General features: G+C 38.4%; 2 protein-coding genes across 2 annotated transcripts; both read left to right on the top strand.

The window, feature by feature from the left end:
• Positions 1 to 1263: 1263 nt before the first annotated feature.
• LOC145767446 (uncharacterized) lies at positions 1264 to 11152 on the top strand. The gene is made up of 3 exons (XM_082579265.1): positions 1264 to 1526; positions 1980 to 2121; positions 10727 to 11152. Exons 1-3 carry the CDS (start codon positions 1298 to 1300, stop codon positions 10947 to 10949), a joined length of 594 nt encoding a protein of 197 aa, XP_082435391.1. The 5' UTR covers positions 1264 to 1297; the 3' UTR covers positions 10950 to 11152.
• A 7821-nt stretch (positions 11153 to 18973) lies between these two features.
• LOC145767138 (uncharacterized) lies at positions 18974 to 23807 on the top strand. Its single transcript, XM_082578901.1, has 3 exons — positions 18974 to 19199; positions 19655 to 19790; positions 23490 to 23807. Exons 1-3 carry the CDS (start codon positions 18983 to 18985, stop codon positions 23725 to 23727), a joined length of 591 nt encoding a protein of 196 aa, XP_082435027.1. The 5' UTR covers positions 18974 to 18982; the 3' UTR covers positions 23728 to 23807.
• The last annotated feature ends 595 nt before the right edge of the window (positions 23808 to 24402 follow it).

Raw genomic sequence — 24402 nt, 5'->3', positions numbered from 1 at the left:
AAAATTTTTCTCATATGCAGAATTGTTTTCGCATTATATTAAACTACATATATTTTCATATTATTGCATCATACTTGGGTAGTAAAGATTATAATGAAGTATACTTTCTGCCAATTTTTAATTTTTTTAGAAATTAGAAAAAATACCGTTTGGAAAGTTTGCTAGTTTTACATTGAATGTTTTAAATTTTACGGCAAAGCTTTGCATCTTCGGGTAGCTGAAGATGTATGCTTTCATTTCATGTCAAGATTGTGCGTCTACGTCGTTCATATGAGATGTTATTACGGCGTAAATACAAAAGATTTTTGTAAAAAATGTCCGGTTATTTAGATTAAACGTCTCGACCTCGGTGGTTGCGAAAGAGTTAAAGGCTCAAATGAAAACCGCTTTTCAGCTTTAAAAATACTTAGAAACTGAACTAGTACTTGACATAGTAGATTTGAAGCATGCTTGAACTTTCAATGGCGTAATATCAAGATGGACACACAAATTGCATCAGGGATATCTACAGAAGGGGATACGAAGGCTTTTAGCCTAATACTTCTGACAGTAGAAGGGCTTCTGTTTATCGTAAATAATCTCTGTTTACCGTAAAATGACAATTGTCACCGATAGTAGGCTAGTTTAATAAATCTTGTTATGATGACCTGCAGTGCGCTATTTGCATCAGGCCTGGATATCCACTGCATGCTCATGGTTGCTTGTTTTCAACTACTCCTCTACTTGCTTTACATCTATAGCCGACTGCAAAGGCTTTGTTAAGAAAAACAATTTACAGGTAACTTTTCAACTGTCCTTCCAAACAAGTTAAGTAACATTTGCTAACTGTCTTCTGTAGCTTGCTGTATCAGCTGCACCACAAAACTTTATGTAATTTTGAAAAAGAACCGCATGTTTCACGCGCTACAAACTACCGCCCTGGTAGTTTCATAAGAATAAGGCAATCGCTGTGAGCCTTCGCATCCCCTTCTTTAGATATCCCTGAATTGCATGCTTGCCTTTGCTTCCACACAAAACTTTAAACCATCGAGCATCAGCCAGGAAAAGACAAAAAAGTTTCCAAATATCTTTAAAGGTTCATTCTTCTATTTTTATCAGTCTTGTTGGAAGCCTAGTTTAAGGTTTGGTTTGTCGTTTTAGTAGCAGACAGCACGGTCTTTGCTGGTTGCATCCAATGATGTTGACAATACAAATATTGATTCGTTCCCAGTACTAGGTGTGAACTCTCAGCACTAGCTTAATGCCTCCAAAAATATTGCATTATTTATTTTCAGTTTGTTTTGTAATTGAGTTGAAAATGAAACTTCTTCTACAAATAGCTATTTGGTGTTTCTTGGTGGTTTGCATCAAGTCCCAAAGCTTGAATTGTTCTACCGGCGCAAAGTTTGCGTTCACCTCTGCTGCAGTAAGTTCACCTCTGCTACCTCCTCCAATGGACACAAGAGAAAACGTTCAGTGCCCCGACAATATTGGACAACAAAATTGCCTGCGTGTGGAGACTACACTTGGGGTTTCCTTCGCATCAGGTAAAGTAAATTGTATGTTCCACTATATCTTGATTGTAGAATTGGCCTAACAAAAGTAAGCGAGCTTCTAAAGTGCTCGAGGTGTTTGTCAAGGTTGGAATCTTGCCTCATGTGGAGTCGTGCGACATGTAAAAGCTGCTATATGTCAATAGGTCCATTTTAATCGTAGTTGATGATTTTATCGACTGTGTAGCTGACTGTCAACGTAAGCTTCTACAGCATTTGATGGGGATTCAGTCGTTTCTCGCAAACAATGTTTCAAAGATAAAGCGAGCCGGTTGTTGGATCAGAAGAGGTTCTTATTACACCCTACTTAAAGGAGATTGTTATACTTTTTGGCGTTGTAGTGCCGGTGCAAATCTGCTTACCTCACCACTGTTTGTAGCCATATGGATGCTATGGAAACATGTCCGTATTTCAACAATTACTCTTTAATCATTGTTATTGTTACAGCTGGCATAATAGCCGGACTTTGTGTAAATGATACAATATGCATGACTGATTGCAACAGTTTAATTCCATTCCTAATCCAACAAGTGGTTGAACGTGGAATTAACATTGGTTTTGATCTCACACAAGTTGACTATAACATTCAGTAAGTCTTTCAATAAATATAGCGATAAAACAAAAAAAAGCCTAATAGAGTGATATAGGCTACATATTTCATATACGATTATACGGATTTTGTATTCAATTAATTAAATAAGGCTTTAAATGTAACGGTAAAACGTAATAAAATTCAGGTTGATTTTTGCATAAATAACAAAAGACACACCCACTATTAGACCTTCGGTCTTACAGATATCGGGCAACAAACAAATAATTTTATTCAATTGTTAATTTTGTTATTTGTTTGAATACAGTAACAGCCTTCAAACTATGTGCTTTATTGTCTATTATCTGTTGAGCTCAGTACGTGGTTACGCGCCCGGCTCAAAAATCACGCGGCGCAAGTTCGACTCTCGGAGTGTGCGGTTGAGCAACGCATTTTCAGGACTGCTCTCCATTCAGCGGCACCTAGTGAATGGAATAATTCCCCGGCAACAACACTTCAACAATCGGAAACCTTTACTCTGCCAATCTCGTTAACCGGCCCTGTGTCAAGAGCCTTTACAGTATACAAATATGCGAAACTACCAGGAATAACCAATCAAGGCTTTGTTAGTCCGAGGATAAACATTCAAAACCAACCAACCACTTTTTGTGGTATAACAAAACTACTTTTCTCCAAAGTTGTTATTTCATATTCGAATGAACCAGGCTATAAATTGGTGCAAACATATAAGCTACCATGTAGCTGAACTTGTAAAACAATTTTACATCAAAATTTGTGAAACAAAATTGGCAGGATTGGAATTCTTCACCAGACTTGTTTTAAAATGTCATATCACTCTAAACCAGCACTTTACGCTTCTTGACGCAGCCTATTTAACTTTTAGTCAGGTTCACTATGTCAAAAAAAAGAGTTTCGTTCAAAATTTTTTGGAGATTAGCAAACCTATACATTTTCGGAAAGCTTAGATCATGAGGAATCCGAAAAACGTTGCTTACATTTGTAGAGATGTCCGCTTGGCCGCCATTTTGAATTTTCAAAATGCCACCGCCACCGCAAAATATATATTTTGATATATCTCGGCTCCTAATAAACTTAGAAACTTTATCAAACATGCTAATTCTATGTTTTAAGGGTCAAGAAATCCATTAAAAGCATACCTAGATACCTATCGTTAACCACTTTGCAATTAGACTATCCGCCATATTGGTTTTTAAAATAGCCGCCGAAATTATATTTCGTTACATTACTACTTGCTAGTTGAGATATAAACTTCATTCAACATGCTAGTGCTAAGTTATGTTGACTAAGGAATTCATTAGAAGCAAGCCTGCACGCCACTGTCATATTTTGTACAAACAAAAAACAATTCAATTTTCCAACAGCTGCTGTCCTGAGTCTTATTTCCAGCATTACAGTCAACGTCATTTTCGCAGTCTATCCCACACAGGCACAAGTCGGTGCAGGTCAAGTTGTTTCTTCGACACAAACATTTCTGGGTTGAGCAGTTGGTTTTGCATTGGCATCGGAGTAGCTGAATAATGGCTTGTGGTGCAGGTAGAATCTTTGTGGTGATAAATGAAATCCCACTTTCATCCTGACGGTAGCCATGCCGAAGTGGATCAAGGAGCTGTTGCCACATGACAGTGGCTCGGCACCAGACACGACTCTGAACTCGCACGCGTTCAACGTGCTCCTCTAATGCACCGATTGTTGGGGGCAAGTTTTGATTCTCCACCAAGTTCTTGCAAAACAGGTGCCATCTCAGTTCTGGAATGTTGTGTATGTGGACATCCTTCGGGCAGTACATCGTGCACACAAAGTTGGCCAGCATTTCTTTCACATTCTGAGATAGTGTGCTGTCCTCAAGTAACTGTATTAGTGCACTGATTGTTTCCATTCTTGCCTTCAAGTACTGTTGGAACCACTTCGTTTTATCCAATCCTGAAAATCTGCCAACATTATCAGCTCCACTGAAAGTATGGAATACGGGTAATGCTTTCGCCTTCTCTTGTCCTAGAGCTCTCCATATTGGTGCGGTCACCAGTGTACCTGATAGCGTCAAAATGGACGAGTGTTTGCAGAGTTGGTCGTAGTTTGCAACAGCAAGGACAAGAACGTCTGTGTCCAGACTGAAGAAGACTAACTGCGCACCAGCACTCCGCTGTGATTCTGATGCTGCGAGGCAGATCATCAAGGTGTCAGCTTCTTCGTGATTGTTTACTTCAAACGTGATGTTCCGATTGCTTCTGGTGTGGCCTTACGCTGAAGTTATCACCAGCTTTGGAGAATGCTTGTTATATCCGATCACTTCTTCAGCAAGGTGCTGTGTCAAATCTGCTTTCGTGTGGTCATGGGACAGGAACCTACTCAGTGGTAGCCTATGTGCTTGATTCTGGTGTCATCCATGATTTGGTATTAGACGGGATCTTTGTCTTTTCGTCGTCTTGCTCTAGTTTTCTGTTTCAAAGAGTTAGACTTGTACGTGTCGAACACCAAAATAATCTCGTCAAACTCTGCTGTCAACGTCATGAGCTTGTCATTGAAGTGTTGGCTAAGATCTTTGACTGTCTTGATGGCCCCGTATTCTTTGTCATTTTCTGGACGACCACCATGTTATTGACAATGGCAATTTTCTGACTCATGTGCGATGCCGATGGTAACAGTTCTGTATTAGCAGTGTCAACTCTCTGTCCACCCGATGCTGGTTCATGCGCATCATGGTCTGTTCCATCAGTTTCAACCAGATGCTGCAGGCAATGGATGAGCTTTGATTTATCAGTGCATGGTAGAACTGATCCATCTGGAGCGAATAGTGCTCTCGGTGTGAGGGTGAACTCATAGTTACCGATAGCATTCTTCTGATCAATGTCCGGCTTGATCTGGATAGGACCATGAAGCGCCCGTAAAGATCTGTTGTTTCTTTCAGATCGACCGACTGGTCACGAACCTTGACTGTTTGCTTCTTGTTTCTTGACATGTACATGGGGTTGTTCTGCTTCTTAACTGGTGCACATAAGCTGATATCACCATTAATCCGTTCTGCAACATACTCTTTGTAGAGCTGTTGTCCCTGTTCATCGGCGGTCAGGATCTGTTTGACATTTTCTTGTGGAACACATGCGTGTGTGATGAAGTTATACAACTCATCACCTTCAACTGTGAATGGATTTCCGTGACTCAGTATGGTAACTTTTATCTTGTCAACAGCTTCATGCTCTTTCCTGACAATGGTTGATTGTACATCAGGGTGACTTTTTTTTGAAAGAAGTGTCTCCAAACTGCTGTTTGAGCTTTTTTGAGAGGCGCGACATCTTTGGTGCAGCCAGGAAAAACCGTTGCCGGGCATTCGTGTTGTTAGAAGTGCCAAATAATCCAAAGTGGACTTTCATCATCTTGTTGAACTGCTCGCATGCACGATCTGCACCAATGGACACAAATGTTATCTCACCCTTGGTAACAGACGCATTGCCTTCTTAAAGTTCACACCAAGTCTCTGGGTGGTTGATCTTCAGGTCATGCATATCTGCAATATACCGTGAGCAAAGACGCTTGTACTTTATCCAATCTAGGGCTTATTCAGTTCCTCACCAGCTTGCAAATGGAGATTGAGATCTGCATTCCGGGATGCCTCGATAAAGAATAAGATCGTTTCCACACGGTGAACATAGTTCATCATTGACTTGAACATCGCATTAGAGGACTTCTCCGTTTCCTATGCTTTCGATTGCTGCATCACATCTTCATCTATGAGGATTCGTTCCAAAATGGTCGTGAGCAGTCGAGATGGATTCAGTACTAATTTTTCTGTTATCAAATGAAGAATGAAGATGTACATGCCTCCTGAACCTTATCTGCTGATCTTGAACAGATAATCTTCAGATGTGGCTTCTCTGAGAAAAACTGATCCAAGGCCAGTTCATACAAAGCCATGTAATTGTGGATGTGTGCACGAAGAGTTCTCTTGTAGTGTGCACACTTGAGAATTTGCCTTGTGGTCGCAGATCCATACACATCGGCTTCGATCCAGACATCATCAATCCCAGAGTTCTCTATGGAAGTTCCGAGAGCTCTTAGTGCAGCCATCACAGCATGCAGCTCACCCAATCTGGAAACAAATTCTCTTTTCAAGTCGACCCGTGCGTCTATCAACTGCACTGCCTTTTCGTAGAGGGCCTTGTCGAAGGTTATCATAGTTTGGTACCCCTGAACGACTAAACGTCTTCAGCTGGGATACTTGTAGAATCACAGTCAGCACAGTAGGCCACTCGTGAGCAACTTCAGGTAGCAGGGGCAGTGCACCAACGTGAGTGAGTGGTTGGCAAGATGAGCTCTGTTCATCATTTTCTCTTGCTCTGGACAAAGTAGATGCTGTGACCCACCCTAACTGGGTCAATTCATATGACTGAGCAACACCTGGAACATTTGCTTTCTGATACACTGCAGTGATTGTTCCATGTATGGTAGGGTGGGTCGATTTTCACATCAAATTGTCGGATTGGCGCATAAATCGGTTTTTAGGTGAGGCTTGCCATACTAAATAAAGTGTTAAAATTTTAATGTGATGGTGTGCTCCTAACCACTTACCCCAGGTGGTATGGAAAAATACAATTTTTTACTTTACAGTAAATTATATTCAATAGATAGGCTACAGTGAAAACGAAACACACTTGAAATGTAATGAGTTAAAGCCACACCTGGATGCTAAACTAAACAACACAGTCTTTCTTTGATTCAAATATAGGCCGCTGCTTCCTTGCATCTAAGATAGAATAAATCATTGAGTTCCTTTTCTCCTTTCCGACAGTTTTGAGGCTGACCTCAACCACTACACGAATCATTCTTTCAATGGCTTGAGTCTGTGGTGTGTATGACGACTTTACTGGGACTGACTTTATTGCATCCCAAAGTTAATCCTCACTCTTAGTTCTCAGATAATAATAATGGTGGTTCAGTATCCTCAATCTGTGTCCAGTCGATCATGTCAATATAATCCATTGCATTAAGATTCAGTTGATCAGCAGGGTGATGGAATCTTTATATTATTGTAGATGAACGCTTTCGTGCTTTCAGAATTTGCCTAACAGCTACTTCACGAATGGGAGGTCTATTGTCGTGAAGCATGGCATATATAAAAGCAAGTTTTCGGGGTGAGTTGCATAACAATTTTGCTTGTTCGATTTGTCGATGACAGACTGCACTTCCACTGGCTCAAGTCCACGACTGAGTTGTATCATAAGGAAAAGTACTGCTGGAGCATCGCTGATATCTGTGGCCATCTTAGTTCAAACCATAGGCTACAGGTCCATATACAGTTGCAATGAATCGTGTCAATGTCTTAACAGCTTCTGATGGATGGGTTTGACTAACATAACAGCGGCACATTCGATTTGCTCTTGTGAATGATTATATTTCCCAGGATCTCTGTGTAAGAGTGTTTCAGAGCATTCCCCAGAACTGATTGCATGGCAGATTTCCAAAAGGCACATATAGTCCGTGCATAGATCTTTGAATTGTCCAATTTTGGCAAATGGGGAGTTTCAATTTTTTTAAACAATGCGATCTCCAAGGCTATAAGGTTTGACCACAGAATATCGCCAATTTCACCAATGAATGTTTCTGGACCAGATGTCTTTCCAAATAATCCAAATAGATGCTGCAATGGTAACTCATTGATGGGCAGCAAAGGCCAACATATATTCCACTGAACTTCGTAATGGATATGATCTTCTATTCTAGCAATTACACCATTACGATTCCCAGTGTTCACTGCTGTCCGTCACAACCTGTTATTCGAATTCCATCCATGTTCATATTCTCGTCGATCATACATTTAAAATGTCAACTGAACGACCACTTGGTGTTGTGACATGAGAGATGTAGATGTCACCAGGTTGTGTCAGTAAAACGTAATGGTATTCTTTCATTTTTCTCCTGTAGTGGTAGTCATCAAAGACATATGATTCATCCTTTCCCCCATCGAAATAGAGCGATATAAAATTATTGACGACATGTTGGGTTGGTTTCAATCCAGTACGGCTCGACTCGGCTATGTCTCACTTTCCGTGGGTCAATAATGATGTCTGTGGAGAAGTCTTTTCCTAACACATCCTGCAAAGTACTGTAGTAGTGGCAATAGCAGCAACTGTTTCGTCAGAAACCATCTTTTGATGGGCTTCCCTTGCAATACAAGGGATTGGGATGGTATTGTAGGCACTACTTGTTGAGACACTCTCCATGAAACTTGGATCCCTATCGCATGAATAAGATAAAGAATCAATTTCACAAAGTTTTTTTGTGGCGTGTTAACCCTTAGGCGGTTGGGCTCCTTGGAGTCTTGCTCAGTTTGGGGGGGGGGCTGTCGATTCTTCTTATGCTTTAGGAGTGATATCTCTGTTATTTTTTAAGGCACGGTTTCAAAATTTGGGATTCACTTTGTAAAACTATTCACGCAGAGCATATCCGAAAATTAAAACTATGTAAATTTTAGAACTGCTTATATACGTTGAAATGTTGATGTGACTTATGACGTTTGAATTATTTGGTATTTTTTGATAGAGTAATGAAAAACATGCATTGCAATGTTGTGATTAAATTTTTTTTACATAATCTCAATTTAAATCATTTGATTAACAAGACATGGGCCAAATTAATTGCTTTCATCCAGCTGGTGGAAAAATTTTGAACAATGGAATATGAAATATTTCAGAAGATGTGCTGAGAAATGCCTTATATCTCTCAATTTATAACCTTTATTCGCTCAAAATTTCAGCTTAATAGAGGTGAATAAAAGTTAGGAAAAGTCAAGAAATCTCGTAGTCGCAGCCTCAGTGGTTTTAGAGATACAACTGTTGATACAAAAAAGTTGAATTGACAGCCCCCCCCCAACCTTCAAAGGGTTAAACTGCACAACTATTAGAAGTTCGCTCACTGCGCAGGATTGCCAGATTGAGCGAAAAAATGAGATAAAATGACAAAAATTTCCGCAACTTTTCGCCCAATCTGGCAACCCTGTTATAGAAACAGAAGGTCATTGGGGTAAAGGGTTGCTGTGCGCAAAACGATTTTAAACTTTGAGGAAATGTTTAGAAGGTAAAGCCGCACCTATGTTCAAATTTATATGATAAATGGAGAAATCGACCCACCCTAATGTATGGTGCCTTTCCAGTAGGCAGACAACAAATACGAATAAATACTTTTTTATTTCATTATTTTCATTTTTTATACTTAATTACGGACAAATACGACGTAACACTGTATATAAGTAGTAATGTAACGAAATATAATTTCGGCGGCCATTTTAAAAAACAATATGGCGGATAACTGCAACGTGATTAACGCTGGGTATCTAGGTATGCTTCTAATGGATTTCCTGACCCTTAAAACATAGAATTAGCATGTTTGATGAAGTTTCTAAGTTTATTAGGAGCCGAGATATATCAAAATATATATTTTGCGGCGGCCATTTTGAAAATTTAAAATGGCGGCCATAAGGACATCTCTGCAAATGTAATCAACGTTTTTCGGATTCCTCATAATCTAAGCTTTCCGAAAATGTATAGGTTTGCTAATCTCCAAAAATTTTGAACGAAATTACACAACGAACCTGACTATTTGGTGCGTTTTTATTATTTTGTTGCGAAATCAACATATTGTTTTGCAAGTCTGAAAACTTCTTCAAGTGAGGCGCAGCTTGAAATACTATGTTCTACTTTACAATGAAGATTATCAAACTGCTTTTAGCTACTTATAATTTTGATGAAAATGTATAATTATGTAAAGTAGACTTTACGTGAAAGAAATCGTAGTCGTACTAAGAGCACAGTATTAAACATACACAGCAGAAAAGAACTATTTTAACTGTCACTTTATACGTTTAATGCAATCGATAAGATGTCGGCCATACTAAATCAAATCGGTTGATGCAAGTGTTGGAAAGACACGTTTAAATCAAGTTCAACTGATGGTGTGGGCTGGTACGAAAAATTGTTGAAATGATAATATTCGGAACATTCTCACATTCTCCAACAATTTATTTCCCACAAAATTGAGGTATACACGATCTCAAGCAGTGACGTACCTAGCAAGGAAAATTTGAGGGGGCAAAAGCAACTGCTGGGGGAAGGGAAAAACGTTATTCAACATGAATTACAATGGTATTACAACCTTGTATTAAAACGTAGTTTACGGAAGGCAAGATAAAATGTTTGGGGTTGGGAAGATTGCCCCCTTCCAAGCTTTCGTGACTATCTCCCTGCTTTCAGGGTTATTGAGAGAATAATTTGGGCCCGGTGCCAAAGGGAAGCCCGATTTTCCCAAACAAGACAATTTCAAAGAAAAAAAAGGATAATAAGATTATGTAGGTTTTCTTTGTTCATGTCTATCCTGGAAAGATTTTCTAAAACCATAAAATTATCCTTGATCCAGGTTCAAAAGTACTTCCCCTGTTATAACGCTGCTGCGTGCCCCGGTCGAGAATCTATGCTTTAATAGTATACAGACATATTACCTAGCAAAAACTACTTGAAGCAATCTTTACATACTGAAAACAAATCTTTTTCAGTCGATACAAATTAGTTTGCAAACAGAAGCATTTACAACATAATGAAAATAGTCTTACCTAACCATGTTGTGTCGTTTCATTCAGGGATTGTAAAAAAGCTTGTTGCAAAAATGACAATTGCAATGAACAATCAGTGGAAACTATCCTTCAAAGCCAAGGAATCACGCCAGAAATGACGACTGTTGCTGGAGCTACCACCATTGTCGAAGCTACTACAGGGGGCTCAGAAGAATTGCATCAGATGAAACAATTTTTGCTGGTTGCATTCGCCATCTTGTCATTTTTGTTTAGCGATATTATTTCATAAATAACCAAATGGATGCGTGGTACCGAAGAAGAAAAATTGTATTACAATGAAACTATTTGTCGAGTAACAATACTGCTGGCATAAAATTTCTTATTATTGATTTATTGATTCACAAATCACGTGACCGCACCTAATCTGTTCACTTGATTTTGTTTTTATTTCTAACTATCACAGTAAACACAATACATGCCAAACATAGCAGAGGTCTGGAAAAAAAACTAGAAGCGACAAAGCGAGTACTATACTTTGAAACGTGCTTGAGACTAAAATAGAATAATAACGTTAAAAGCAGGTACGGTCGCATTGTAACACTTTGGAGCAATTTTAAAATGGAGAAAACCAAGATATAAGACCACAACCAAGCTTATATCTCATGCAGATTACAGAATAGAATCGAAATATGTAGCCTACTAATTTCAGTTATTTACATATATAATTTTGTGCATACAAGTAAAGAGAAAGATATAGTGTTTCTTTTATTTGAACAACAATTGTCTTGGTCTTTCTCTTTTGATTGTTCAAACTAATTCCAAAGCTTGAAGAAGATAATATTTTAAATTAGTTTGTAATTTTTGGTTCATTTTGCTTAATTTTTGAACGGACCTCCACAACGTTCAACGCCACTCAAAAACAATTAAAGTATTGACTTGCATGTGCTAACCTGTTGACCATTTACCCCAAATACAATAACTATTTCTTTTAACCACCTGCAGCTCTTCAAAACGCTTTACGAAATTGTGGGTAAGCATGTAAATGAGTGCACATATCTCATGATCCCGCAGGCTTATGGCAGGTAGTTGAAGATTTGGATAAATTTGACGAGAAAGCAAGGAAGCCAACCTCTGCGTCCACCTTCAAGCAGGCTTTTAAGTGTCTTGCTAAATTAAGACACAGTCACATGCTCTTGAGTGGTATCGAACTGGCGCCCTTGAGGGTGTCGAACCAGGGTTGTCATGCTTGGTCAATGAAAATAGTTAAATGTGCCTAACAAGTTCTTCCTGCACATTCTTTCACCGTCTGAACACGTTGAATCAATGCAAACGGGCTGGAGTTTTATAGAAACTGAGTTAAAAACAGAAGAAGAAAAAAAAAAAGACTTAAGTAGTTGAAGGTCAGCCTAATTTGTAACTGCAAGATTGAGCAATTCAAATTTAAGCTTAATCTTTGCTTGAAGGATTCACTGTCTAAACCACTAAGCCTGTTTAAACTATTATTTCAGGCTCAAGGTGCCCATGATGTAATCTACAAAGTAGTCCTAGTTAAGCGTAAAGTTATAGAAAAACATGTACTGTACTTTTCACTTGCAATACTGCATAGTCAGTGAGAAGCGAAACTTGTTTAGTTCTACTGTTGCTTTCCTGGTAACCATCACACAGAATGCAAAGTCTGTGTGACAAGAATAGACTAACTAAACTGAAAAAAACATTTGTAATCCAAACACGTGAAAATTGTGATCTTTGTGGAAAGATTCAATTGACTGACAAAAGCAGCAGTTGAGAACTATGTGGCATGAATTAGTGGTGGGACACTGATGAACCCAGCCTCATGGGCGGAACACGTGTCTATCGCTGAATTCATTCTACACTCGACTGCCAAGAAATACATGTTTTTGGGAAAAGTCTTGGTGGCTAGTGTGGAGGCTACACCGGTATGGTTAGCGAAACACAATGCTCGCTGTTCTATAGTGAGTAATCAGGTAGTGCTGACGCCAGGAAGATCGCTCCTTCTCAACTAGGAAGATTGTCGACTGCCCATATTTTTCTTTAAAGAAAGCCACATAAAGAAAAACTTGCTGTTTGTTAGTAATAAAGTTAAACCACTTTTGTCATGCAAATTCAATCAGTATTTCGTAAACTTTTAGCACTGCATTTAGGATCACGAGGAAAACAGCAAAGTTCACACCTATAGTGCCAACTGCGTGGTTACTTCCTTGTAATGTGTCAGTTTAACTTGCTGAGCCCTGACTAAAATGTTAAAATATTATATTTAGTTCAGGAAATTTGTGGACCTGCCAACTTTAAAATGAACAACAAATAAAAACAGTTGCAACGGGTTTCATTTTCCTATATTTGTGGCAGACGGTCGTGAAGGTAGCTTATATTTTTAAACAGTTTTCCAAGCAAAAGGTTCATATATAAATGTGCTTTAAGTAGCCTTAATAAGTGAAAAAAACAAAGGTACTATTTGGCTTTTATAATTGAAAGTGGTTTTCTACAAAAGTTTCATCATTTTCTCTTTACTTCTTACTGGAATTTTATAATTTATCGTTGGCATATTTTTCAACACTAACACAATTGCTAGCATTGTTAAAATATTTTTAGTTTTTGTTTTAACGCCAAGGTAAGAGTTTCAAACTGAAAAAGATACAATATATGATATAAGCTAATAAAAATCAAATAATCAAAATCAAAAATAATAACATCATTACAATACAAGACAAGTAACTCCTACCAACGGTTTATGATAGCAAAATCGGATTCTATGTTGTGCTAAAAAAGTGTAGAAACCAGAGCTTTTGTGCTTAGTGAAAGGTGAATTAGTTATGTCATGTTCCAACCGCACATAAAAATGGGATCGAAACTGGAAGATCTAGGGTAGAAACTAAACTAAACAGATTCGTCAGATCAATAAACAAACTAATTAAGCTACTTTTTCCTGGTATGTTTCTCTTAACAGCTCCACAGCCGAAACAAAGCGACATTCTTGCTAAACTTGACTGCCGAGAAACATTCGATTTTGGAAAAGTTTTGATTTATAGCGTAGCAGGTATACACTACAGGTTCGCCCGCCGCCAATGTGTGAAACCGGGCTAGAGGCTTCCAACTCTACCAAGCCTGCCCCGGTTGCCCTTGATATCATCGTCATTGGGCTTTGTTTGGTCCAGGTCCAAATTGAGACAGAGGCCATAATTCGCTTGTATGGTTGTTTAACCCTTAGAAGGTTGGGCTCTCTGGAGTCTTGCTCAGTTTGGGGGGGGGGCTGTCGATTCTTCTTATGCTTTAGGAGTGATATCTCTGTTATTTTTTAAAGCACAGTTTCAAAACTTGGGATTCATTTTGTAAAATTATTCACGCTGAGCATATCTGAAAATTAAAACTTTGTGAGTTTTAGAACTGCTCATATACGTTGAAATGTTGAGGTGACTTATGACGTTTGGGTTATTTGGTATTTTTTGGTAGAGTAATGAAAAACATGCATTGCAATGTTGTGATTAGATTTTTTTTACATAATCTCAATTTGAATCATTTGATTAACGAATCATTTGATTAACGAGGCCAAATTAATTACTTTCATCCAGCTGGTGGGAAAATTTTGATCAATAGAATATGAAATATTTCAGAGGATGTGCTGAGAAATGCCTTATATCTCTCAATTTATAACCTTTATTCGCTCAAAATTTCAGCTCAATAGAGGTGAATAAAAGTTAGGAAAAGTCAAGAAGTCTCATAGTCGCAGCCTCAGTGGTTTTAGAGATACAAATGTTGATACAAAAAAGTTGAATTGACAGCCCCCCCCCCAACCTTCAAAGGGTTAAGGTGGTCGTGACTACGCGAAGGCTACGCACACACTCTTGGCCAGCTCCGTGTCCACTGCGGTCCAATTATATTGAAACGTGCAGCATAGGAACTGGTTGTCAGGGCCTCTGAGAGAAATTTTCACTAAGGATACGAAGAGTCATTCCGGGTCCCCCTCTCACTCCGAGCCCCCTTTGTCTAGGGCAAAAAGTGTGATGTTTGCTTAGGCGTATTGCACATCATACAACATTTTACTGCAGAATTGGACATCTGTGCGCAATAATAGTATCAGGCTGCAATAAAGCTATTATTTTGTGTTGTGCATATCATGTAATCTGTCCCTTGCCAATTTGTGTATCCTGCATTGAATTCGCCTGTCAGTTGTTGATGGTGCTGTTGAGAGGTGTCGCTTGTACATCTTTAATGTAAAAATTTTAAATTCATTTTTTTTTTATTTCTCTTAGATGTAGCTTATAATTTTTTCTGAAGAGGACACTATGTGGTGTCGAAAACGTTGTATTTAGTAGTTTTTTTATGTTTTTTTTTTGGGTGTTTAATGTTAAATCCGTTAACGTCGAGTGTTATATGTATCTGGTACAAGCCAAGCTCTCTACCAAGGCTCAAACATAACATCCAGGGGCGCCGGAAGCGGGGGGCAATGGTGCCCTTTTAAGGTCATGTAAGCTACTGCACATTTTGCAATACGATATAACAATTTCAGCTATTAGCTTTTAGCCTAATTATAATCTTTTATTTTTGCCTCAAAATAATATTCACGACACAAAATTCTGTATCACAGTAGGTCAGCCTACATCATTATAACATAGCATGATGCCCTTCCATGCCATTGTCCTTTGTATACCGGACACTTGTTTCATTACTCGAAGATGAGCTGATGGATGAGCATTATTGCTATATCTTATCTTAAAACCTAAAACAAAATTGGCCTTTCAGCAACAAAAGTGCACTTTTTTCATAATCCTGCCCCCCAGTCAAAAACAGTTCCGGCTGATAACATCTTGTTAAAACATAGTCAAGTTAATCATCTGACCAATCCTAATTAACTTTTGCATTCACCACATGCCCAGCACTAGCAGAGGTGAACGAGAGAAGTTACTTTTTTTGACTCCGGCTCCGGTCCTGCTCCAAAAGTATTCTCCGGCTCCTGCTCTAACTCCTAAATTTATTTTGAAGTGAAATAAGCGTGAAACTACCTCTGTCAAATAGATTTAAAAAAACACATAAAAAAAAACACCCGGGCTTTTTGCCTAGGTTTATCTCAACCCTGCTTTTGCTACACTATGCCCCTCCCCCACCCGGGCAGAAGAATAACTAACTTTTATGATAGGGTGCTTTTAACAGAACTTTAGGGTGCTTTTAACAGACAATTTTTGTACGTAAAGCATTAAATTACCACTTTGGCTCCTAATTTGCTCGTAAAGCACTCGATTACCTTTCTGGGCCCTTTTGCTAGATTACGGGCCCCCAGGATTAAAGAATAACAACTTTTATGCTTGAAATCAGTCGTTTAGGATGGTTTTTACCAAACATTTTTGCGCGTAAACTATAAAACCACAATTTCGGGCCCCCCAACAAACACAGGCTTGGGCTCTCAAGGGTACGCCGTACCCTCCGTACCCCACTCTCATAGGCCTTGCTGGTTGCAACGGGCTGTCGGGTAGGGTGGATCGTTTTTCAACTTTTTTTCTTAATCGCTTATTAATAGTGCGGAAAAGTTGTGCACTGACATTGTAAGCACAACACAAAAAAAAAATTTCAAAATTTTTAATATCTTGGGTTGCCCCAAAGAAGTTGAAATATTGGAAAAGGGGAAAATTTCCAAAAATTTTATTGTTTGTTTTGGTTTTTAACTGCTTCAGAAAATTTCTAAAAATCAATATTTACTTCGCATTGCTGATGTCATGGCTGTCTGTATCCTGTTTAATAACATGAACATTCACCAACGTTTGCTTCCTTCCCCTTAGTGCGGGTCTTTTGTGTGTTATGTGTAGGCAACACAGCACACACTTGACTTACTGCAGGTTTCAAGCTGTATCTCTCTCACGCAGCTACTGCAGATTTCAAGCTGTATCTCTCTCACGCAGCTACACGGATCGCAAATCGATCTCATGACGACGACCATGACTCTAATTTTGTCCCACCATACTAGACCACCAGACCTGTGGCGATGCGTTCGATGGCACTTATGTGGGATCGCTATGCCATCTCTAATCGAGCAGCGGCCGCTGTAGCGTCTGCTGCATTGCACAACGTAGGTATGGTAATGGTTAGTGCTGATAAAACTGGTATTATTGATAGAAACAAAGTTCGGAGATCAAGAAGTAGAAATCGAAAAGAATTGCAAGTCCAGGTCGGACGTTTTACACGGTTTGTATTTTGATGGCAGAAAAGACAAGACACTAAAGATTGAAGTAGACGATCATGAGGTGTCTCATAGAAGATCTGTTGTTGAAGTGCGTGTGTGTATTATTATCGCCGAAACTGGATCTCAGTATTTTGGCCAGGTAAGTCCAACCGAGGGAACAGCCAGAAGCATTGCCGACTCCATAATATCAGCAGTTCATGATAGAGGAACAGACACCAGCTTAATAACAGCCGTGGGGTGTGATGGTACTGTGGTAAATACGGGTCATGCAGGCGGTGTTATCCGACTGTTGGAATTAGAGTTTCGAAAACTGCTGCAATGGTTGGTATGTCAACTCCACGCAAACGATATACCCCTGCGGCACCTTTTTAAGGTTTGGATGGCAGTACAACTGGTCCTCGTGGGTATTCCGGACAGATTGGAAAGGCTTTTCTTACATGTGATAAAATGCCCATCCGACGATTTGAATCAATACCAAGTAATTTTCCTCATATGGGTGTGATCGATTTAAGCACAGACCAAAGACACCTCGGGACATTTGTCATTGCGTTTGTACAGGAAAAATTCCCAGTTCACTCGCCACAAGAAGTCCAGGTAAGCTTAATCACTCACGCTGGCTATCTGTGGGGAATCGCATTCTGCGTTTTATATAGGGACCAAAGAACCCTCTGATAATTTAAAAACGCTGGCTACCTTTGTCATTAGGAAGGTATATGCTCCTATGTGGTTCGAAATAAAGTGCAATCTACTCTGTATCAGCGATGCTTTTCATCTATGGCAAACCATCAGCAAATCTTGCTACCTGTCGGATAAACTAAAGGCCATTGTCGACCCTGTTAGTCAGAGAAATGGATTTTTGGCCACAGCGAAAACAGATTTTTATAAATGCTGTTTGACAAAGAACCACATGTGCGTGAGCGGGAATACGCCGTATACTGCTTGCACGAGAAACTCCCGTTTACGCTGAAATCCGGCGCTTCAAACTGCCAAAATTCAATTTTAACACTGTCAGTTATGTTGATATGATATGCTGGCAAACCGATAACGACAAAACCGAACCTCCAATAACTATGAAAATTTCTACAGAGAACTGTGGTCGTTCAAAAACATCAACACAAGTCAACATTCTCTCAATTTCCCCTGCCACACGCAAGCATTCGAGCGAGGTGTCAAGGTTGTCACGGAGGCCTCTGTTGCAGTATGTGGTGCCGCTAACCGCGTTGGATTCATCAGAAGTCGGCTACGCAGTCCAGCAAAGACATGCCCCGTCTCAATACAAAACAAGATTTTAGATTATGTTCTTAAAAGGTTTGCGTATCTTACATGTACTTGTACCATAATTCTACTTGTAAATATTGGTTTTCTGCGTTTCTGCGAATTCACAATGATTTGCGGGAGGCAGTGCAGTTACAAATGAGTAAAAATGGAATTTGTAATAATTTGCAATTCTGTTTTGAATTTTAAACTTTGTTGGGGCACCCCAAGATATTAAATTTTTTGGAAATTTATTTTTGCGTTGTGCTTACAATGTCAGTGCACAACTTTTCCGCGCTCTTAATACGCGGTTAAAAATTAAAGCAAAAAAATAAATTTTTTGGAAATTTTCCACATTTTCTAATATTTCAACTTCTTTGGGGCACCCCAAAATATTAAAATTTTTGAAATTTTTTTTGTGTTGTGCTTACAATGTCAGTGCACAACTTTTTCGCGCTCTTAAAAAGCGATTAAAAACTAAAACAAAAAATAATTTTTTTTTGAAATTTTCCCCTTTTTCCAATATTTCAACTTCTTTGGGGCAACCCAAGATATTAAAATTTTTGAAAATTTTTTTTTGTATTGTGCTTACAATGTCAGTGCACAACTTTTCCGCACTATTAATAAGCGATTAAGAAAAAAAGTTGAAAAACGATCCACCCTACTGTCGGGTGCTCTGTTCATCGATGCCCGCCTTACAGGATGCCTGCCCATCAGACACTGCCCTCATCCGCCAAAAAATTGCCGTTGGGGACTTTTACATGTGTCTATTAGCCCCAGTACTAGGTTTGAACTCTCAGCACTAGCTTAATGCACCCCATATATATTGCATTATTTATTTTCAGTTTGTTTTGTAACTTACAGTAATTGAATTGAAAATGAAATTTCTTCTACAAATAGCTATTTGGTATTTCTTGGAGGTTTGCATCAAGTCCCAAAGCTTGAATTGTTCTACCGGCGCAACGTTTGCGTTCCCCTCTTCTGCATCAAGTCCTCCAATGGGCACAAGAAAAAGCGTTCAGTGCCCCGATAATATTGGACAACAAAATTGCCTGCGTGTGGAGACTACACTTGAGGTTCAATCCTCCGCATCAGGTAAAGTAAATTGTATGTTCCACTATTGATTGCAGAACTGACTTCACATGTTCACAAGTAAGCGAGCTTCTAATGTGCTCGAGGTTTTTGTCAAGGTTCGAATCTTGACTCGTTTGGAGTCGTGCGACATGTAAAAGCTGCTATATGTCAATAGGTGCATTTTAATCATAATTGATGAGTTTAGCGACTGCGTAGCTGACTGTCAACGTAAGCTTCTACAGTATTTGATGGGGATTCAGTCCTTTTTCGCAAACAGGGTTTCAAAAATAAAGCGAGCCGGTTGTTGGATCAGAAGAGGTTCTTATTACACCCTACGTAAAGGAGATTGTTACACTTTTTGGCATTGTGATGCCGGTGCAAACCTGCTTACCTCAACAATGTTTGTAGGTATATGAATGCTATGGAAACATGTCCGTATTTCAACAATTACTCTTCAACTTTTGTTATTGTTACAGTTGGCATAATAGCCGGACTTTGTGTAAATGATACAATATGCATGACTAATTGCAACAATTCAATTCCATTACTACTCCAACAAATGATTGAACGTGGAATTGATGTCGATCTCACACAAGTTGACTATGACATTCAGTAAGTCTTTTAATAAACATAGCGATAAAACAAAGACGAATGCCTAATAGAGTGATACATGTTTTATATACGACTATGCGGATTTTGTATTCAATTAATTAAATAAGGCTTTAAATGTAGCGGTAAAACGCAATAAAATTCAGGTTGACTTTTGCATAAACAACGAAAGACATACCCACAATTAGACCTTCAGTCTTACAGACATCGCACCACAAACAATTCATTTTATTTAATTGTTAATTTTGTTATATTTTATAATACAGTAATATCCTTTAAACTATGAGCTTTATTGTCTATCATCTTTTGTGGTATACCAAACTACTTTTCTCCAAAGTTTGTTTGTTTGTTTTGTTTGTTTTATTATCTTTATCCTGCGTTGCGGGAAAGCGGACTTAAGCGCTATGCATCGGTGTACGTCTTCCGACGTACACCTGACCCACGCTGCAGCCGACTGCAATGTCTGTTTCCGGTTGTCTACTCTACTTATGACTTAAATTTGGTACTACCCATTACTCGAAATCGATCACTGAGTAGAGGCAATTATCGTAAAGTTTCTTGCCCAGAGAAACAACAGCAAGTGCGGGTGGCTGGAGTCGAACATGCAAGCTCTCGACTGCGAGCCCAACGCGCTAACCACTCGGCATGTTATTTCATGTTAGAATAAACCAGTCTACAAATTGATGCAAACATATGCTACCATGTAGCTGAACTTATAAAACAGTTTACTTCAAAATTTGTGAAACAAAACTGGCAGGATTGAAATTCTTCACCAGACATGTTTTAAAATGTCATGTCACTCTAAACCAGCACTTTTACGCTTTTTCACTTAGCCTATTTAACTTTGGTGCGTTTTTATTATTTCGATGCGAAATTAACATATTTTTTTGCAAGTCTGAAACTTTTCCCATTGAGGCGTAGCTTGAGAGACTATGCTCTACTTTACAGTGAAGGTTATCAAACTGCTTTTAGGTACTTATACTCTTGCTTGAAAGTGTTTGTCTAAAGGAGACTCTCCCTGAAAAAATCGTATTCGTAATAAGAGCACACTATTAAACATACACAGCAGAAAAGATCTCTTTTAACTGTTTTAAGTATCACTTTATACGTTTAATGTAATAGATAAGATGTCGGCGATTCAACATAATGTCGGTTACTGCAAGTGTTGGAAAGACACGTTTAAGTCAAGTTCAACTGAAGATATGGGCTGGTACAAAAAGTTGTTGAAATGATAATATCAAGAACATGCTCACATTCTCCTACAATTTATTTCGCGCACAATCAAGGTATACACGATCTCAAGCAGTGACGTACCCAGCAAAGAAAATTTGAGGGGGTAAAAGCAACTGTTTGGAGGGGAAAAATATCATTCAACATGAATTACAATGGCACTAAAACTTTGCAATAATATTAAAACATAATTTGTGGAAAGCAAAATTAAATGTCGGAGATTGGGAAGATAGCCTTCTTCCAAGCTTTCGTGGCTATCTCCCTGCTTTCAGGGTTATTGAGAGAAAAATGTGGGTTTGGTGCCAAAGGGAAGCCCAATTTTCCTAAACAATACAATTTCAAAGAAAAAAAGGATATCAAGATTATGTAGGTTTTCTTTGTTCATGTCTATCCTGGAAAGAATTTCCGAAACCATAGAATTATCTAAGGCCCAGGTTCAAAAGTACCCTCTGGTCTCCCCTGTTAACGCTACTGCGTGCCCCGGTTTTCCGATTGTTGAAGTGTTGCTGCCGGGTAATTATTCCATTCACTATGTGCCGCTGAATGGAGAGCAGTCCTGCAATGCGTTGCTCAAGCGCATACCCCGAGAGTCAAACCAGCGCAGCGTGATTTTGAGCCGGGCGAGTAACCAGTAACCACTGGTTCCTCAAATCATCTAGGGCTCGATTCCTAAAGTAACCCCAAAAATTCAATGTCAACCCTACAGCTTACAGAAGTTGCGCCAAAAACATTTAAAAAGTTTTTCTTATTTAATTATAAGAATTATAAGTTTTGTCGCTTTTTGAAATGATAGCCTCCAAACTATGTATTTTATCGTCTATCATATGTTTGTGGCATGGAAAACCTTCACTACAAATTTGTAATTTCATATACGAATAAACCAGCTTACATATCAGTTACCAGCCATCATATAAACTACCGTAGCTAAAGCTATGGAAAAAATTACATGACAAAATTGTGGAACAAAACTGGCACCACTGGAAATCGTCAACCGATTCATTTTTAAATGTCATATTACTTTCAGCCGGCACTTCACGATACAATCATGACGTGTTTAACTTTGATGCGTTATTATTTTTTTAATGTGGATTGACAAATCTGAAATTTCTCCAGTGAGGCTTAGTTTGGGAAGCTATGCTCTACAACAGAGTTTCTCGTACTTTTTGAGCTACGTATTCTTTTGTAAAGTTTATGTGAAGTATAAGCTATTCCCGAAATAGTATTATGATTTAGCACTAAGTGCGCACTATTGAACACACACAGCAGAAAAGGCATCTTTCAACTGTTTTAAAGCATTACTTCATACGTTTGATATGATGGATGAAATTGTTTCACAATAGAATCACTTATTGCAAGTGTTTTTGAAAAACACGTTTAAGTCATGTTTAACCCTATCTTAATACGAGCTGTTTTCGTACTCGGAAAGCACGTCACAGGCTATTTTAGCCCCGTGCTAATTAATCGCTAATAACGGGAGCTATGAAAATCACAGAGCCAAAATATTTTACAAGATAATAGCCATGTGTATTGTGCGTATAGAAAATAAATTTTTACCCAACAAATTTATTGAAATAAATTGTTTAAGATGAAGAAACGTCAGAAAGTCGGTTTTTATTCTAATTTCTCCAAAAAAAGCTTCAAAATTGAAATTTTTGAATTGTAACATGAAGTAGGCTAATGCTAAACTAAACAAAAAATTACATTTTCTCATAAATATAAGGCATTTTTGGGTGTTTTTACATTTCAAAGTAATTGCACTAACATTTATATTGCACTAACATTAACATGTATATAACTAGCATTGCACGAAAATGTCTAGTCACCTGAGACGAAATGCTTATTCTGAAAGGCAGGAAGGTAGAAAAATAACCAGTTTAGGTTTAGAAAATTTGCAAAGAATAAAAACTAAAAGTCAAGAAATTTCACATTTCTAGCATATTTCCTTCTGTGAAATATTTCACTACTAGAGTGGGGCGTCCTCATAAAGCCCCGTATCGCTACAGATAGGGTTAACTGAAGGCGGGGACGTAGCCATGGGGAGGCTTTGGGGCTTCTCCCTGTAAAAATCTAATCTTGCCCCTCACTAATTTTTTTTTTAAATAATATTGCAACGTTTTAATACTATTATAATTTATGTTGAATGATGTTTGCCTTCCAACAGTTACTTTTGAGTCTCTAAAGTTTTCTTTCTAGCGACGTCGCTGACGGAAGGTCTGGTCTGGCATAAACAGCAAGCATTTGTTGAAATGATGACAAAGACCATGCTCTCGTTTTACCAGAAAAATTTTTTGCGCACCATTGAGGTATGCGAGCTCCAGTTTGAAATACTATTTTAGTATGCAATCATTTCCAAAAGAACTTGAAGTAATTTTTACCAATCAAAAATAAATTTTATTAATAAGGAGTTCTGTAATAAAAAGCATATACTGTACAACATAAAGACAAAATCTAACCATGCTGTATCTTATTCAGGAATTGTACAAAAGCTTGTTGTAACACTGACAATTGCAATGAACAATCAGTGGAAACGATCCTTCAAATTCAACAAGAAATAACCCCAGGAATCACCCCGGAAATGACGACTGTTGCTGAAGCCACCACCTTTGTCAAAGCTACCACAGGGGGCGCAGAAAAGCTACTTAAAATGAAGCAATCTTTCATGGTTTTGTTCACCATCTTGTCGTTCTTGCTTGGCAATATTGTTTCATAATCAAATAGATAATTGTATTGTATTACAATGAAACTATTCGTTGAGTAGCAATACTTACTGCAGGCTGCGGCTTGCATAAAATTTACTATCATTGATTTGTTGATTAATAAAATACGTGGCAACACTCAATGATCACACCATGTGCTTCACTTATATTTCAGGATTTGTGTCAGCGAAGCCTACATCTCATGCAGATCAGAGAATAGATTCGAAATATGTTTCAATTTTCCATTATTTCCTATAATGAAATACATTTATCAATATTAAACTTTCTTAAGTATTAATAACCGGTTTATAAACTTAACTCTACAGAACATAAAATAGCTCAATAAAGGAAGATACGTTTCCATTTTACAACAAGCCACGCTGACGAACCAATGCACAGCAGTCAAGAGTAGATCTGATTCAATCATTGAATAAAGCAAAGCATTACAGAAATCAAGCAACCGCTAGTACAGTAACACAAACCCAAGAATAATAACGGAAACCCAATAAAAGTGCAATTTTACGACATTCACATTGCATACGCTGAAAAGAATGACAGTGCTTGTTTATTGAACAACCATTGCCATTGTTGTGCTACTGTATTGTTCAGACTAAATTAAACAACTTGAGCGCAAAAGTATCTCAAACTGGTTTATGATACTTTAGGTTTCATGTTTAAACGGTTATGCG

Source organism: Aplidium turbinatum, chromosome 3 (assembly GCF_918807975.1).
Source record: "Aplidium turbinatum chromosome 3, kaAplTurb1.1, whole genome shotgun sequence".
NCBI classification, from domain to species: domain Eukaryota; kingdom Metazoa; phylum Chordata; class Ascidiacea; order Aplousobranchia; family Polyclinidae; genus Aplidium; species Aplidium turbinatum.
Note: the sequence above shows the minus strand (reverse complement) of the source record. Positions and strands in the feature narration are given on the sequence as shown.